The sequence below is a fragment of the Herpailurus yagouaroundi genome, unplaced genomic scaffold (assembly GCF_014898765.1).
Source record: "Herpailurus yagouaroundi ecotype Mexico unplaced genomic scaffold, PumYag 187, whole genome shotgun sequence".
Lineage (NCBI taxonomy): Eukaryota > Metazoa > Chordata > Mammalia > Carnivora > Felidae > Herpailurus > Herpailurus yagouaroundi.
Genome location: NW_024412418.1, coordinates 17580973 through 17599791, shown reverse-complemented (window position 1 = coordinate 17599791; position 18819 = coordinate 17580973). Strand labels below are relative to the sequence as shown.

The 18819-nt window shown below is 47.5% G+C and overlaps 1 protein-coding gene across 3 annotated transcripts in view; it reads right to left on the bottom strand.

The window, feature by feature from the left end:
* ELF5 (E74 like ETS transcription factor 5) overlaps window positions 1-16104 on the bottom strand; it is a 44979-nt gene extending 28875 nt beyond the window's left edge. Inside the window, exon 1 of one of the 3 annotated variants that reach the window (XM_040495474.1) lies at window positions 15681-16104. In XM_040495474.1, coding sequence (XP_040351408.1) covers window positions 15681-15736 — 56 coding nt within the window. In that variant the 5' untranslated portion in view covers window positions 15737-16104. Of the gene's footprint in view, window positions 1-2004; window positions 2165-4332; window positions 4453-15680 lie in introns of those variants that run through there. The other 2 variants (XM_040495475.1, XM_040495476.1) reach the window with 2 other exon arrangements.
* Between the last annotated feature and the right edge of the window lie 2715 nt (window positions 16105-18819).

Sequence of the window (18819 nt, the reverse complement as noted above, 5' to 3'; positions counted from 1 at the left end):
CCCAGGTCTTCCCCATCAATTAGAAATTTTCCAGATTAAAAACCACAACAGCAGGAGTGAGCACTTCTTCACTTACACCTCAAAAGTCATTTGGTAAATTGAATTTGATCATAAAAAAATCAGGAATATTTTACATCAGTAGGATATTTACCCCTTTGAGGGTTTCTTTTCCATTTAATACCAACCTACTTACTTGCCCTGCAATTTCTCTACTGCTGTACGCAGCATCAGATCTGATTCCCTTTGGTAATCCCTTCTCTGACAAATTATATCCATTAAGTTTTCTTAAAGGGCTCTCAGATGTACCACGGGCTATTTTTTTTTTTTTCTGTAATTATTTCTTCTTGGAAAAATGTTTTTTTTTTTATAAAAGTGTCAAATTAAAAAAAAAATTTCTATTTTTTTTTGCTCTTACAGTAGGAGGGGGTATCATTAACCCTGGTCTTTCCACAAAAGACTCTGGCCACTTAGTCAGCATACGCTAAGGCGTGAGAGTTCAGGAATAATGACTAGTTGGTACCCAGTGGCCTAGCTTCCTAGGCCCTCGAAAGTCCTTGCAATAGTTGAACATTTTAGCTCTTAAGATTTCTTTCACGTAGGTGGAACAGGGTGAGGGTAGGGGGGAAAGAACTGCTATTTGAAGCCCCATTTCTCTTTTTTTTTTTTTTTTTTTAAATTTTTTTTTCAACGTTTTTATTTATTTTTGGGACAGAGAGAGACAGAGCATGAACGGGGGAGGGGCAGAGAGAGAGGGAGACACAGAATCGGAAACAGGCTCCAGGCTCCGAGCCATCAGCCCAGAGCCTGACGCGGGGCTCGAACTCACGGACCGCGAGATCGTGACCTGGCTGAAGTCGGACGCTCAACCGACTGCGCCACCCAGGCGCCCCGAAGCCCCATTTCTCAACCAGTACATTGAGTTCCAGCAATAGGTAGGCCCAGGCTTGAAGTTTGACCGTGTGTTCCCAATGGGGGTGACCTTGACCCCCGAGGGGAAACATTGGTTCTTGGGGGTCAAAATAAATCTACACTTGATCTTAGCCAAAAGGCCGAGAAGCGATTGGGGGTCAAAATAAATCTTAGACATTATTATGTCTCATGGTCCTCTGAAGGGCCACGGTACATAAATGATACACATAAACATAAACGGTATCTATGGGGGGGTGGTGGTAATGCACTAGTAATGACTATGAAAACATTATCTATAAAGCCTCCTTAGTGGGGACGACCGTGAAAACATGGTTGAGAAGCACTGGGTTAGACCTGGAGTCAGCCACAGGACAAGAGGGGAGATCCAAGGAGGGTCCTGGGCCTCCTGTTCTAGCCACACAGTTTTGTTTTTTGAGGTGCTGGCTGGTTTGTCATCATGGAAAGAACACGGGCCTGGGGGCCATGATTCTGCCTCTTGTGTCTCCATTCTTCATTCACTAAATGAACCCACCGATGAGGGGGGCTCTGAGATGTGCCCTGGCCCCATGATTTTCTGCAGGCACCCACCTGAATGGACCTTCACATCCAGACATGTGCCCGCACACACATACCCATACATGTTGGTGATACTGGATACCGTGGTCAAGCAAGCTCGCTAAGTTGGAGTAAAATCCAACCAATACAAATGGAGATTAAACTTTCAGCTCTGCCAAGTTCCCCCAATTTCCTATTCTCCCTTCCCTCCTATGTCCGCTACTTTTAGCAGTGGGCTCTAGATATTCTTTGCCTGGGCTAGCCAGATCCCTTAAGCACTTTGGACCCTCACTCACTGCCCATCAACACACCCACAGCTTTTGGAATCAGTTTCCCCCACGACTACCTTTGTAGCTGCCTAGTAAGTAGGAAAGGCTCAAGCACAATCCACACAAGGGGAGGGAATCAGGTGGGTTCCCTTCCACGCACGAGAAAGGCTGGCCACAGGTACCTTTTGGAATGAGACAGTGATCGCAGGGAAGCTCAGATCCTTGATGCCTCTACTGGCTTTCTAACCCTTCTGAGAGCCGGCTCACTCACCAAATATGCACAGGGACGGTCCGCACAGTCAGAGGGACAGTCCTGTGGGCTTCCTGCCCCCACAGGAGTCAGAGGCAGCAATCACAGGTGTGGTGCCCATGCCCTGAGCAAACAGGCACCTCTGCTCAGCCTTCCAGAGAGAGAGGAAGGAGCGAACCACCCAGGCTTGGCCAGTTTGCCAGAGGAGGAAAATTCCTTCCTGACCCTGGCAGAGATCATCAACTTTACTCTGGGCATGTGACCAAAAATCCACCCAATTAAGCATCTACACATTGGCTGTTTATGCACCAAAACACCACCAGGCAGAACAAAGCCATGAAGGTGGAAACCATGGAAAGGGTGGGGGGCGGGGGGCAAGAAGGGCCTTCCCTGATCCCACCACCTGGGCAGTCTCATTGGGACGAAGATGTTTTTCCTCCTTCAAAGCCTCGGCGACACCTAAGTGTCCACCAGGTCCTGAGCCCTGGGGGCAAGGCATGGTCAATTTCCGCTGCTTTGGACCTTTCTAAGAAGGAACACATGGAGGAAAACTCAGTGGACTATTTTGACGCTTGCTGTGAAATAATTGGGGTGCTTGAATAGCTAGTTGTTTTAGGAGAAAGCAGAGCAACTGCGAGAACAGACTTGCTCTTGTCTTGACAAGTGGCTCCTCATTTTCCTCTAGCTTGTTTAAGGAGCTTGCTGGTTTGTTCTTAGTTGTTTTCCCGAAGGTGTGGCAAAGACCCGCAAAAGGTAAGCCCCACGGTTTACTGTGGGTTCCAATCCAAAGCTCATCGGCTTTGGATTGAATCCTCTGGGGGTTAATTCTCTCTTTGCCACCCACAAGGACGAGGAACATAGGCCACATTTCTTACTACCCAGCCTGTCAAAATTCTCTATTTTTGTCTCATACAAGGTGCACTATAGAAAAACCCATGCCCTTCTCTGAACTCATCTTTAAAGTGCCTTACCTTTAAAATGGGATTTTAGGGTTGTCTGGGTGGCTCAATGGCTTAAGCGTCTGACTTTGGCTCAGGTCATGATCTCGGGATTCGTGAGTTTGAGTCCCTCGCTTGGGCTCTGTGCTGACAGCTCGGAGCCTGAAGTCTGCTTCAGATTCTGTGTCTCCCCCTCTCCCTGCTCCTCCCCCACTCATGCGCGTGCGCTCTCTCTCTCAAAAATAAACAAACATTAAAATTTTTTTTCAATGGAATTTTAACACGCGATCCTCATTATGTCCCGAGAATTGAATAAAATCAGATAATATATGCAGGGGTCTGGGCATAATACACTTATTCCTGCGCCAGAGGGGGGAAAATCATCTGTCGCCAATATATCTAAAAGCTTGCTATTATGGTGACTTCTGAGAAAAAAAGGCAACCGAGAGGTAGCTGTGAAAGGGCCTGCCTAGAAGACCTTGTGTTATGAAAAAAATTCTTAGAGACAACACGAGGACAAAGAATTAAGCTTTCACTCAGGAGCAAACAACCCCTCTCCCTGGGCCTTTGGTCTAAAACACGAAGCTGTCTCCCTAAATCCCTTTATTTTTCTAGGCCTCAGTTTCCTCATCTGTAAAATGAAGAGGTTGTACTTTATGACCTCGGACATCCTTTCCAGTTTGTAAAATTCATAAGTTCGTCCAAACGCAGGGCCCCCGGCTTCAGGTGGAGAAGGAGGCATGTGCTACCAGTGGCTGCCAGCAGGGGGCAAATGCACACGAACCCCACACACAGGGCAGAGTCTTTGAAAAGGTCTGAGAATACAGTGGAAAAACCCTAAGCATTGCTTTTCTGGAAGCGGTCTATATACTGAGGTGGGAGGAGAGGGCAAAACGGGTTTCTTTTAAGCTATCATGTACAGACACATTCCTGAAAAATGCCCAAACCGTAATAAGGGAGCTCTCTTCTCTGTATCAAGGGGGAGCCACGAGGAGGCCAGTGGCGAAAGAAGTTTAGTAAGGGGGATGGTAGGCTCTCCTTGAAGCCGAATATTTTTCAGTGCGAAATCTAGCTTCCCTTCCTAAAGACAGCTTTAGGAAAGGGTAGAGAATTGAGTGCCTGTACGTATTCTCTACCAGTCGCCCTTGGTTTGGTCAAGCGATCCGGAGCGCGTGGGGGTGCCTAGGAAGGGGGTGGTTACACAGCCTGAGGAGGCAAAACCGACTCTCTCGGGCAAGCATTTAAATCCCAGTCAAACGTTTCCCAGGAGGCATTGTGACTGATGGAACTGGCAAGGGGGGCTGGCAATGTGGAGCTGGAGACAAGATGAATGGTCCCAGGCCCCGGCCCGAGCCTCTAAGCCCTGACACCCCTTATAATTCTTCCAAAAGAGCAAAGAAAAGGTGCTTACGTGAGGACAGCGGTGACTAGGTCCAAAGAGGAGGCTTTCAAGGCAAGAGAAGGCAGGCGCTCCCAGCACCAGCATACAGTGGAAATAAAGGCACCTGTAGCCTTGTGATATAAGTAACACCTACAGACAGGTCCGTTTGGTTTTTCAGGTTTACGCACAGCCCCTTTGATGACGGTGACATACAGTGTGACACGGCTCCTTGGAGGGGGGGAATGGTTCTCACATGCAGAAAGTTTACCTTTATCCTGTTTTTGTGCCCAGCTCACTACCCGCCTCCACCCTCCCTCCCCCCCTTTCCAGGGGACTCAGTAAACAAGCTGAGAATTCTTGCCGCTGGGAGCTTTGCGGGGAACGTGCAGTGCATTTGCTGGGAATTCTCGTTCATGCAAGCTGGAGGGGAAACTCTGAAACTCAGCCCCGGTATCTGTCTCTGCCGCCTCCCTTCTGGGCTGGCGGAGTCCTGCACTTACGTATACCACGTCATTCTCCCTAACCCCCACGCGCCCCCTCCCCCCCCCCCATGTGGCAAAGAGCAAGGGCAGGATGGGGCAGTGGTTAAGAACACAGGCTTTGCAGCTCGATGGTTTGGGATTCAAATTCTAGGTTCATCGTTTTCTAGCTGTGTCACCTTGAATAACTTAACTAGCTAGATAATAAGTGGCTCTAATGCAAACAACAATACCTACCCACTGGGCGGCTGGGGGTCACATGAGGCAATGCAGGGGAAGCACTGAGTAAGCCCCTTGTGAGTTATTTTCCTTGACAAAGCACATCAATTAGAACCCCCCGTCTCTCCACCATTTCCTCCAACCTTATGCCTTGCGACATGATGAAGGCATTAGCCAGCTTGTAGACCGATGTGGGGACTTCCTTCTACCTTCTCTCTCAAAACCATCAGACACATGAACTTATTTAACTTCTACCATCTCCAAATGCAGTGAGCCATGTGGTGGCTTTCTCCCTTTCCCCTCCCCCCCTTATAGACAGAGGTTTAGTGGCCCAATCGGGTAGATGGAGAAAGAGGTTTAATGGCCCAGTCAGGTGTCGGCTGCTACTAGGCTGGGGGCCTGACTCGCCTGCCAGCTCCCTGGTGTTGCAGTGAGAACTACCCACTTTGTAGTACTTCCCCTCCGGAGCGGAAACTCGACCTAATTTAGGCTGTGAAATACAGTGTCCCCGGTGGCCTATGGGATGACATTTATAATGCTATGCTTTTTTTGCACTGTGCTTCTAGCTCTGTTGCATAGCCAAGCCACTGTGTCCAAACTGCAGACTCCAATCTTTGAAGTGAAAGCAGAGACTGGTTCGTTAGGTTTTCTTGGGAACTCTGGGCACGGGTACAAACACACAAATACACACACACATACAGTGTGGAGAAACAAAAGGCCGTTCATTGGAGGGCTCAGGATGTCATGGAAAAACTGTTGAAGGAAGATAAGGCCACCGACTTGCTGTGTAACCTCAGGCAAGTCGGGCAGCTTCTCTGGGCTTCATTTCCTCCCATGGTAAAAGGAGGAGTTTCGATGGGAATAGCGATGTTCAAATTCATTCAGACAATTCTCGGGAAACCCCAGGGGTTCCAGGGAGCCCCCAGAAGTGCTGCTGGGGATGGGGGGATGGGAGCCCAGTGGGTCAGGGCTCTAGACCTCTCCTCCCTGATTCAGTAAGGACACCTCAGCTTTTATATAAATCTCCAGGGTAAGATTTCATTTGAACAAAAGAATCTGCACTTTAAAAGAGTTTGCAAAGAACTGGATTAGATGCTCTTTGAGAATCCTCTAAGCTCTAACATTCTGTGGTTTGCCTCTTGCTCCTTGGCGTCTAGGGAACTGAGATGGTCCCACACTGCTGGGACCCACCTTGTCGCTGGTTTCTGAAACGCTTCTCACGTTTGGACCTGCACACACGCACTCTTCTCAGTGGAGAGCTTTGCACAGAAAGCATAGTATTCCGCTGTTGTCTTTTGGAGGAATTACATTTCTTTTTCCTCTGCTGTCTCAGCTCAACTGTTTCAGAGTGAAAAGTTCTCTGGCAGTGAATACGTGTGACAACAAACTCTTCTTGTCTCATGGTCCTGAGTGTACAATACGGCATCTCCGAGGGCCTATGTGTGAAATTACAGGCTTCTGGACCAGTGGATAAAAGGGGTGATTAAGATAAAAACCAAAATAAAAGAGGAATTTGACTCTAATTAAGTCTAACTATCACATCGAACCTAAATTTGATTAGAGTGGAGATCTTAGATAACATCAAACCCTAAGTTTATAAAAACTGTGTTGTGGATGTCGGTCGAAGACAAGAGGCGGGGTTTGGGGATGGGGAGGAGGAGGGCAGAAGACAGTATGGAACATTTTAGAATTTCCAGCCTATCCTTCTGATGTCTCAACACCCAGTAACAACAGGTAACACTAATTAGGCTCATAAGAGCAACCTAGTGACCAAGACCACATTATGGAAGGGGACTTCTTGTGTTTGAGTCCCTGCTTGGCCACCTGCTGGCCGGGTAAGCCTGGGAAGCTTCTTTAACATCCGGACCTCCCAGTTCCCTCATCTGGAAAATGGGAAAGAAGAATATCGCTCACAGGGTTGTGTGAATTGAATGAACTACGACCTGGGGAGTGGCTGGAGCCCTATGCAAGTGTGCGCTCTATTATCTATGTGCTGTTAGATTTCTCGAAGCAATTAAACAAGGAGGGCGCTAGACTCCAGTGGCTCTAATGGCTGGTAGCCCGTGTCAGCAAACCGAAACCTAAGCTAGACTGGATTGTGAATGCACTGGGATCTGAAAAAGTGACCTTTAAAAACCATCAATCGCAAACAGCCCAAGTAGCCTTTCCCAAATGAGGCAAGTGCTTAAGCTATACCCTATCAAATAATTTCCTTACTTTGCTTCCACGTCTGCTCTATAAAAGGCCTTCCCCTAGCTCTTGTCGGCTGACTACTTTCAATCTGGTGATGCCTGATTGGAATTGATGTTTGCTCAAATAGACACTTGAAAATTTTGGGGCGCCTGGGTGGCTCCGTCGGTTAAGCGTCCGACTTCGGCTCAGGTCGTGATCTGGCGGTCCATGAGTTCGAGCCCCGAGTCAGGCTCCGTGCTGACCTCTCAGAGCCTGGAGCCTGTTTCAGATTCTGTGTCTCCCTCTCTTTCTGCCCCTCCCCTGTTCATGCTCTGTCTCTCTCTGTCTCAAAAATAAATAAACGTTAAAAAAAATTAAAAAAGAAAAGAAAATTTTACATATGCCTCAGCTTACCTTTTAATACATTCATTCCGTTAAAATTCTCACAACTCTTTGATGAGGGGGTTACTAATATGTCCATTTTACAGATGCGGGAACTGAGGCACAGAGAGGTTAAGTAACTTGCCCATGGTCACACAGCTAATAAATGTGAGAATGAGTATTTTAGTCCAGGCTGCCTGCCTTCAGAACTTGTCCTCTTAACTACTGTGATCAGCCTCTGGGTGTCCCTGGGGTGGTTGTGTGGGGTCAGAGAGGAAAGAATCATATGCATAGAATATCTATCACGTGTCAGGCATTGTGCTAGAATGCTTACCTGTCTTACCATGGTTATTTTTCATAATAGCCCTGGGCATTAACTATCACTACCCTCTTCTCAGGATGAAGAAACAGAGGTCCCAGGCTTGCTGGGTGTCACCCAGCTGGGAGGTGGCCAAGCCTGGGTTGAACTCGGGCCTGCCCAGGGTTAAAACCGTGCTGTAGACAGAGGAGCTCAGGTCGGCCTGAGCCTCTCTCCTTTTGCTCTGGCCTCAGCACTGCCTTCTGAGGGGACCCTGGCCTCTCTGTTGGCTCAAGATCCCTGGGTCTTATGGCCATTGCAGACATAGTCTGTGTCTCACTGTAGAGTGGAAATTCTGGTACCTCATGGACTTCCTGTACTTAGTATGGCTCTTGGGACAGAGAAGGCACTGAATACATGCATGTACCATGGAAGTAAATTCAAAGACAAGCCACTTGACGTAGGGCTGGAGGCTCCTACCCAATTCTTTCTACTAGATGTAATAGATTCCGTGCTCTTCCTTGAGCTTGCCCTCTTTAACCTGGGCCAGTGTTTCTGTAGTCATATCTTCTCTCCCTCTATCTGCCGCTCTCACCACCCACCCCAACGGGCAGCGTAAGCTGAAAGCATGGCAGCTAAGAAACGACATTTAGGTAAATTCATGGATGATGCCGTTAGCAAGAGAGATTTGCAGGCTGACGGTGAAATGGATGAGTCTTGGATCAGGATTCCTGTCTCTATTCTCCCAGTATTATATTTAGAAAAGAGTCTTTTGGAGAAATTCTACTTTTTAATGCTCTATTGGCTCAAACGTTTAAGAATGAAAAGTGTTCTGTCAGTGAGTGTGTATGACCATAAACTCCTGGCACATGGAAGACATTAGACGAGGCACGAACTTTGCAGGGCCTCAGTTTCCTCATCTGGAAGTACTTACTATGATTTCTGGTGCAGAGTAAGTTCTCGCCAAATGGTCTCTGGAGAGAAATGCAGATGTTGATCGAGATTGCTGACCTTTGAGCATTACCATATCAAGTAGGATAATGTTGCCCTTCTGCAATGAATAAGCATAATCGCTACCATTTATCAGGCCTTTTCTAGGTGCCAAGAACTGTCTAGGCATGCTACGTGTATTAAATCACTTATTTCTTACATCATTCCTCCAACACAGGCACCATTATTATTATCAAAAAATTTCTAATGAGGAAATACGCATAGAGTGTTCAAGTAACTTGCCCAATACCACACAGCCAGTAGAACACAAAACAGAATTTGAGCCTAGGCAGCTGCTCCAGAGTCTACAAGCTTCACCATCATGCTATGGTTTGTTACCTCTGGAAGAGGCAGAATCTAAGTTGAAGAGATACCAGTTTTCTTAGGTATCCCAGGTTGCTGGCAGGATCCTTGAAAGTAAGGACAAGAGTTGTAAACCTATTGGCCCCTAAAACACCCAGCATGCACTTAAGCACAAGGAAGTGCTCAAGAAATTCTCGTTGATTGATTGTGTATTTGCCTTACTTCCTTTTCGGGTATCTTTACCCAGTCCCCTATATCCAACTCACCCTTTAGCTCTTCGTGTTCTCCTGACCAGGAGCCCCAATTCAGTAGACAGCAACAGTGAGGTAGCTCCCCTGATAATCCCACCTTGGCCATGAGCCTCACAGAGGCAATGGGTCTTTGTGGGATTTCCGGCATTGAAGGCACAATGGAGGTTAAACAGAGGCAAAGTCCATGATTGGCAGACGCATAATGAAAACGAAGACAAGAATCCTGATTTTGTCGTTATAAGGTTAAATATGATAATGTTTATGAAAGAGCTATCACAACTGCATGACTGTATTTCTCGTCTCACTTTTTTTCTGTAAAGACACTAGTAATCAAACTAAGCAAAGTTGCCATGCTTTGGGTCCGCCTGAATGAATCTAAAGCAATAATGGCTTTTTAAGACCTAGATCTGGGAGGCCCAGCCAAGGAATGTCTTTCTTCCCAAAGGGAGGGTTCTTGAAGACAGAATATTCTTCTGTTGTTTTCCTACCAAACATCAGTCCCCTACAACATAGACATGAGGGCTTGATTTCTGAAAGAGTTGTTGGGGGTGACAATTTGAGGAATGGGTGACATTGACTCCTAGGGTCAGTCCATGCTGTTGGTTGGGGGGCAGCATGGTGCTATGATGCCACCATTGAAATCTTGGGTGTCAAATGGACCAGTCCCTCCAGCAATGGCTAATTAGCTTGGTTAATCCAGGAACCCCACTAATGGAGGTGAGGCTTTCAGTAGAAAATAAAATCATTCCATCATTAAAGATTTACTCTTCCTACGGGTAGGCTGACACCAGATTTCCTGGGTAAACTTAACTATTTGAACCTCAGTTTCCTTGCCTCTCAGTGGGAATGATCACACATGTAGTCCGATAATGTGTGTGACCAGACTGATTTCCACGCCTCCAGATTGAACTCACTTGTGCCAGTTGTCATCCAAAGGCATGTCTTTTGCCAGGACAGGGTGTGAGGATAGAGGATGGAGGGTGAGGAGGGTTGCTAGGGGAACTTTGTGGTTGGATCCATGCCGACCTATCCTCATCAATCAACCAAATCTTATTTCTAAGATGCTGTTGATTATAATATACATCATTGACTTAAATAATCATCGTGGGGAGAAAGCATTATGTTAAATGTGCAGATAGATAATGAACCTTATCCTGATTTCAGAAATATTAAAATGTGAATGTGGTATATATAGTTATTAAATACACACACACACACACACACACACACACACACACGCACACACACACACACATGACCAGTATTGTCAGGAATATTAAAAAAAAATAAGACCTAGTTGCATCTCCAACAGAGAATTCATGAGGAAACTCTTAGAGGGAGTATATAATTCCAAGACAAACTTTGAGTTAGGGGCTGTAGGTCTTCAGAGAGAGAGAGAGTGGGCTGGAACAGTCAGAAAAAAAAAAATTCCCGTGGGTCGTGGCATTTGAGCTGGGCCATGAAAATTGGCATGAGCAGCTAAAAATGGTTGCTTATTATGTGCCAAGCACAACAACTGTAGGAGTAGGGGCTGTTATTATCCTCATTTTACAGAAGGGGAAACTGAGGCTCAAAGAGCTTTAGTCTTTTGCCCAAGGTCACACAGCTACAAGTAGCAGAGCCAGGATTCAATCCTAGGATTGCCTGACCACTATGCTCTGTGATGTCTGGGATGAGCAGAAGGAGAGTTTCTTTCAAACCAGAGGACACCTGCAAATGTGTAGGAGAGGATGAGTAGGGGATCCCCCGACACTGCTCATGGAGGGTTGGCCCTGGAGTTTTGGATCCTGGTTATGGATGGGGAGAGTCCCCGGCCAGTTGAATTTGAGGAGGCCTTGGATCTTGTCTGCTCTTCAGGGGAAAATTTGCGCGGGTCAGCAACGAGACCTGGTCAAAAACTTTGATTTTTCTCTTGTGTGTTTTCCACGTATTTTGCCAGCACCACGCTCTTATTTCTTAGGGAGGTTATTGCTGGGTTTTCTTCTTCCACCAATTGCCAACTAATACTGTTTCCAAATAGCTGCTTCCTTGCAATCTCTTACTACTTCCCACAGTTTAATTCGCCATTAAAAAGGACAAAGGTCCACATTACACTGAAATTTCCTGAGTTTGGTTTTGGTCAGGAGCTCATGTAGAGAAAGAGTCTTGGTTGTAAACACAGAATGGCCTAAGAATGTAGGCATTGTGCTTTTTTACAAAAGTTCGGTCTATCACTGTTTTGAATTTTCCGGATTTCTCCCTTTATCACAGAGTTTGTCATCATATCCTAACTGAAATCCAGGGGTTCCTGGTACTTATAAATCTGAGGGGAGAGGCCTCAAATTTAGAAAGCTGACCGGCCTCACCAAAGGCTCACACCAACACTCACTCCTCTACGCCTTGAACTTGCAAACCCGGGGAGGTTCCCGGTGGGAACTTGTCATTCCCCAGGGCGTACGTCTGGGGTCGCTGAGCTATGGGAGTAGACAAGTGTCTTCTTTGGTTCTTGCTTGCATCTCTTTTCATGACATGATGTTTTAACTCCTTGTCGGTGTGTGAAGCCTGGTGGGCAGGATTTAGTTTCATTTTGAGTCAACAGCTGTCCCTTTGGTTCCAAAGAACCAGCGAGATATGGGACTTGGCTGAACATTGTCAGGTGATTCAACAGATAACCAAGGAGCAAAAGCCAGATGAGAAGGTAGCTAAGGAAAAACCAGTACTAGAAGGAGTGGGTAGATGTGGGTACCACTCTCAGTGCTGTCACTTGGTAGCCATTTACTTATCTCCTTGAGCCACAATTTCCTCATCCAAAAGCCTGAGTAAATAAATGTTACTTCCTAGAATTTTGGTGAGGATTAAATGAGATAATGTAATATAAGAAATACTTAGCTCAGTGCCTGGTGTATATTAAATACTTAATAAATGATGGCTGTACTACTACAAACTATTGTTATAATTTTTTATGTTTTTTAAGTTTATTTATTTTGAGAGAGAGAGAGGCAGGGAGGGCAGAGAGAGAGAGAGAGAGAGAGAGAGAGAGAGAGAGGGAGAGAGAATCCCAAGCAAACTCTTCACTGTCAATGCGGAGCCCAGTGCACAGTATGACCTGAACCAAAGTCAAGAGTCAGTTGCTTAACCAACTAAGCCACCCAGGTGGCCCATTATTATTATTATTATTTTCATTACTGCTACTACTACTAAACTTATCCAAGCCTTAGTCTCCTATCAGTAAAATTAGAATAATATTATCTACTCACTAGACTAATTGAAATAATATAGGTGTATGCATCTGGCACATGGTAGATATTCATCCATCCCTCCATCCATCCATCCTTCTGTCCGTTCATTTTCAGTCCCTTATGTGGTATCCATCAAAAGTTTATCAACCTTGGGAGTTAGGAGAAGGCCACTGTATTTGGCAATAGTCCTTAATTATCTGAAATACAGCGATACTTTTATAAGACATTTATTCCTCCACCCAAACTTGTTTTCCTCGGTTCCAATACGACCTTCTGCGAACAAAAGAAGCTCCAGGAATCCCCACAGCTCGCTGTACTGGGTGGCCAACAGATCTGCCACATGGTCATGGAGCTGCCAGCTGGCCCACGTTACCTCTTTCTATGCAAGCCCTGTGCATGTAGCACCTTCCTGCAGGGGAGAATGGATGCCACCTCCCCTTTGGAGGTGGGGCCTTTTAGCTTTCTGGTTGTATCCACCCCAGGCTAAGGCTACAGCTGTCACTTTGGGCGAGGTCTAGGTGGCACCTCTGCCTTAAGACAGAGGGCAGATTTTGCATGAGGCCTTCTGAAGGAGGAAATTACCAATTGGGGTCAAGCATTCCAGCCACAGCAAGCGGCAAGTTGTGCAACAGGGCAGCAGACATGGCCCCGGTCCTGGTATCTAATGTTGCAAGTAGACTGGGGGGAAGGGGGGAGATGGCCGGGCTGGCTCTGTGCCTGTTCTACTCTGGGCAATTGCTCACCCTCACAGAGGAGGGATCCTGGCCTGGGAGTGTTACCTGACACCCATCTGGCCACTCACTGTTTAACCAAGTTTAAACCAGAACGGAGACTTCATGCAGGACAGCTTTAGTGTCTGGGCCCTAAGGAGTTCATTTCTCCTGCCCAGAGGTAGGTGGAGTTGACTTCAGCTCAGGCCAAACAATATTCAGGAGGAGTGCTGCTCTTTCGGGAATGCTTGCAACTGACAAACTGGTTTAAGGTGATGGACATTAAAGTCAAGCCAAGATAGGCCTGGAGATGAGATCTGAAAATTGCTGACAATTAGTGGCTAAAGAGGGCACCTGCAGGTGGAATCTGTAGTTGAGAACTCTCTAGACTGCAGCCAGGTACACACAGGGAAAAGTGTATTCTGCAGGGACAGAGTTCTGACAAATGCAAGTAGAGAAACAGGCACAATTTCAAGTTCAGCTATGTAAACCTGAGCACACACACACACACACACACACACACACACACACACACACACACAGGCCATTAGTGCTACCACATATACTCCCGTCTCTCCCTCATGCACAGAGCCCACATAAACCTAGGTACCACTCCCAGCCCCTCTCCGCCCCCCCATATCTACCATGCCCCCTAATATCCCATCCTCCCCATAGACCAACCACACACATCACAGATTCCCCCCCCACCCCACGCCATGCACACATTATACCCACAGCCATCAGATAAACACAGCCTCCTTAGGAAGCTGATTAATAAAACTATTTTATCTTTAATTACACTTGGCTGATAATAATGTCCTCAGAGCCTGCACGGTTAGATTGGCTCAGATTGTAACATCCAGATTAGGGTTGAACTCCCTTTGAACTCTGGCCACACTGCTGGTCTCTCCAGTTCAGAGGCTAGAAATGGCTTCAGCTGGATTCGCCCCATGGAACTAGGAGGGTAAGTAGAATTCCAGCTCCCCTCGGTTCTCTTTTCTTTCCGACGCTGTGCAGATGATATCTCTGAAAACACATGGCCAAGACTAGGAGGAAGGCCCAAATCAAGTTACTGCCTCCAGTTCACCACTGTGTAGACCCCTGGTGGGTCTACTTTCAAAGGAATGTCAGTCTCAGACTCCATGGAGGAAGTTGCCCTGAATGCTGTCTGGAAGACCTGACACTTGAAAATAAACAGTTTAATTCCTGGATCTTGGACTCTTGGGGACAGGCTCTGGTGAACCATAATTAACTCTTTAAAGTCTTCACTGTGTCCTGCAAATAGTAAAGTATCTGATTCTTTGTGATGTAACGCTGAATGGAGGCAGCGAGGAGGCCTTTTAGGCTAATTACATGTTGGAATGAGGTTAACAACATGCCAAAGATTCCTTGCACGGCTCCTCTGACATTGACAAGTCACTTGGTAACACGCTAGGGCTAAAGACAGCGATGGCTTTTAAAGAGGGCGGGGGCTGGAAACTGAGCTAGACAGGCCCCTGACGTCATTCCCCAATCTTGTGTTTCCCCTGGGATGACCTTCCCATCCCTCAATTTCCAGGAGAGAGGAGATCTGGATTTGAACCTGGCATTCAATGCCCTGGGCCTGGACATGTGCAGTGACACCTGCAGGGGGCTCATCTCTCTCTTACGAATTTTACAGTAGCTGAATTCAGCCAAGGGTGAAAGCCAAAGCCACTATCTAGGGGATGCTTTGGGCTGAGTAGGAGGTATGTCGGTACAAATAAGCAAGGCGTGCATCAGAATGAACAGGAAAATGCCCAGTACACAGGAACGAGTTCCGGTAGCAGCCAACTGAAAGAGCTTAACATCATTATGATCCCATTCTGCAGGGGTGCACACTGGCGTGTCAGAGTCACACGGGGACACCTGACCACTGCTCCTTTCCCATCCTTCTACTGGGGACCAGCCATTACTTTAGTCACCTGCAGGGCTGTCCCAAAGGACTCCAGCCTAGACTCAAGGGTGTCACACGCTGCTTTGCCAACTCCCCAGCATTCCCTATCTGGATGAAATCGGCTAAAAATGAGTCTTCTGGGGGAGACCGAAGGGAAAACCTAGCTATAAAAGACCGTGGCGCTTCATAAGGAGACTTGTCCTACGCCATAGGAGTGGTGACGGGGGCTGGCTCAGAGGTTAGAAGGTATGAATAGGAGCCTTGAAGTTTCCTTGGCACCTGAAAGCAGATACTCACTTTTCCTCCCTGGAAAAGGAGTCGCTCCCCTGTCTCCCCTGGTGGAAGGCCTGGGGCAAGGTGAGTCCTGCCCACTGGACGCCGGCCTTCCCGCTCCCACCGGGGCCCTTTCCTCTCCCTGCACACCCAGACACGTAGCACCCACCTTAGCTCACTTGTTCCGCCAGGCTGGGCTGGGCTCAGGTCCTCTGATGTTGTCATCACCCTGTCCAGAGAGGGCCCTGGTTGGGTGGGCCCCTCCTCCTCAGCGAGAGGGACACCGCATGGCTGCCTCCAGGCGGAAGCGGCCTCCTCTGGGTGCCCCAGCCCCACGCAGCCTCCCAGGTGCAGCAGGGTCCCGGGAATGGCGGCCGCAGGTAGACTTCCCACCTCCGCGAAACCCAGGGGTTAGCAGAAGGGTAGGCGGGTTTTGACAGGAGCTACCAAAAGAGAGAGACAGACACCTGAGGAGTGATGCCTGTTCGCTTGCTGAGCCTTGTGAAGCGTGGCTGCAGGGGGCTGCCCACGGCCGTGGTCTCCAGCGAAGGCGAGGTGTGGCGACCAGAGGAGCCAAGGAGAAATGTGTCAGACAGAGTTTGTCAGCACCTCAGCACCCTGCCAAATAGTAATTACTAGAGCCTCGTGCCACCCAGCAGAGGGAGGGCAATATTTTGTCCCCATTTTATAGAAGGGTAAGTGGAGGCCCAGGGAGGTCAGGCAACCACTTTAGCCAGTCAGTCAGAGGCTAAACTTGGCCCTGAGGGGGGCTGACTCAGAGGTTACCAGGGGAGCTTGGGTGAAGCCAGGCCTGTTGTGGGGGGGGGGGGGGGACCGCCAAAGGCAGGGCTGCCTCATGGCAGCTATGGGCCTCCCCAGTTTTGCAGCCTTCTGTTCTCTTAGAGGTTCCCTTATCTCCAGGTCTTCTTCCTCTATAGCTCTTATCTGACCCTGCTTTACATACTGGCCCATTTGGCTTTTCTCTAGAACATGGTTCCCCTTTCCAGGGAAATGTTAGTCTCCTGAAATACTGTGTGAAGAAAAATGTCCCCAGCCAGCTAAGTTAGGACGGGCATGTCAGCCTATTAAATCTCTGAGAGATCTTTCAGAAAAGAACCTGTTTAATTTTTCTTAACCCAGCGTTTCCCAAACTTCTTCGAGCACCTTTTTCTAGTAACACCCATTAGCACCGCCCCTCCCGCGGGCCGCCCCCCCCAGCTAGTGTCCCACCAGACACTCATTGGGAAATCCTAATGGAGATGGTCACCTCCCCAAGAGAAGGGACTGTGCCTTTCCCCAGGGTGTTCCCCGCCCCACCCCCTCATGGCAGGCTCAGTATATTGGGCAGAACTGAGTAGCACTATCATTGCCCTACCTACTTCCTCAGACACGGAAGCCTGAAGTCCTCCTCAACATTCATTCCTCAGAGCCCCTGAATAAAGCCAGCCACCATGTCATGTGGATTCTACCCCCTCCCCCCCCCCCCCCCCCCCGCCTTGCCACCCTCGTGATATTTCTTTCACATGTATCTGTCTTACAGTCAGTGTCAGGTGACCTACCAGCTCCACAGAGAGGCTTTTCCTGACCCTTTCTAAACCATAGCACCTCCTGTCAGGTTGGCCATGTTGCTCAACCCCAGGGGGTGCCATTGCCCGGGGACCACAACACCAACGGTGCCTGATGGGAGTTATGAAGCAGGGCGTCCCTCTGATTCTCCTTGCCTTATTCACATTAGTTTTCCTTATGGTACCTTATCTACTTAACATGTATTTGCTTACATATTGATTTACTTACCGATCATCCTCAGGAAATCACCTAATTGCTGGTTGCTTCTTGCCCTCGGGGACTTGGCCAGGCATTGTCTGGTGTCCTTGTATCCTTCCTGGGTCCACATCAAGGTGGCAAACTCGTGCATACAGTAAGGGAGAACAGGTGGAGGTCCAGCCTGAGCTCTGCTTTCTCAGCCGAGTGTCCTGCAAAGGGGCTGCATCGTCCCCTACGCGTGCCTGTATTCATTTGCACAGAGGGATATCTATTTGTCCACTGTGTACCTGTGGGCTATGTCCACGCAGCAGGGGACCCTTTGTCTAATTTACACAAAGGTGCCATGTAGGGTAGCCTCCCGGTCTATTCTACAGAATGTAAAAGCCCCACGAATTGGGTGATCATTTAGTTTTTTTATTATCCAAAAAAGGGCAAATGTGAAGATAAATAAGGCACCATTTAATAGTTATGTGGGGACAACAGACAAAAACTGGGACTGTCCTGGGCAAATCAGAACAGATGGTCACCCTGTCCATGTGGAGCAGGCTTGTTTATTGCTTTATCTCCATTGTCTAGCCCAGTATGTGGCACAGCGTATATGTGGAATAGTGATTGAGAGAATGACTCCTGCTCTCATCCCCAAACTGCCTGCTTCCAGTCCCTCCCCTCTTCTCATCCATCCTACGCAATTAATTCTCCTAAAATTCCACTGCATATGCATAAGCCTCCCACATGCATCTTTAAAGCTACTGAAGCTCCATTCAAAGTGTCTTCAAGGAAATACCAAATCCCGGCACCTGGCTGGCTCAGTTGGTAGAGCATGAGACTCTTGATCTCTGGGTGATGAGTTCGAGCCCCATGCTGGGTGTAGAGCTTACTTAAAAAATATAAGAAACACTGAATCCAGTGTGATGTGTTAAAAAAAAAAACAGCAAGGGTGCTATGGGTTCATATTTGGGAATACTTGTGTACCCTCAGTGATATGGTAGAGATGAAAGGAAGAATTATAGGAAGGAAACTTGCTGAACTTTGTTTAGTTCAGTGATCGAAAAATGCATATGAACCTGGAATTTCTGTGTTTTTTATTAAAATTTTTTCTAAATGTTTATTTTTACTTTTGAGTAAAAGTAAAGACACAGAGCGTGAGTGGGGCAGTGGCAGAGAGAGAGGGAGACACAGAATCTGAAGCAGGCCTCAGGCTCCAAGCTGTCAGCACAGAGCCCAAGGCGGGGCTTGAACTCATAAACCGTGAGATCACGATGGAGCGGAAGTATGACGCTTTACGAACTGAGCCACCCAGGCACTGCTGGAATTTCTGTTTTTGACTTACTGCATCCACTGGAGTTGGATAGGAAACTTGGAATATTCAATACGCCAAAATCCTTAATTTGATATTCAAAGGCAGTCACAACTGAGCCCACGTATTTTTCATACTGAACTCCTCCAAGTTCTCCTATAGGAAACCTTGGTCCATTCATTCATTTAATAAATGGGTTTTGTTTTGGTTTTATTTTCTTGTTTTGTTTTTTGTTTTTTGTTTTTTG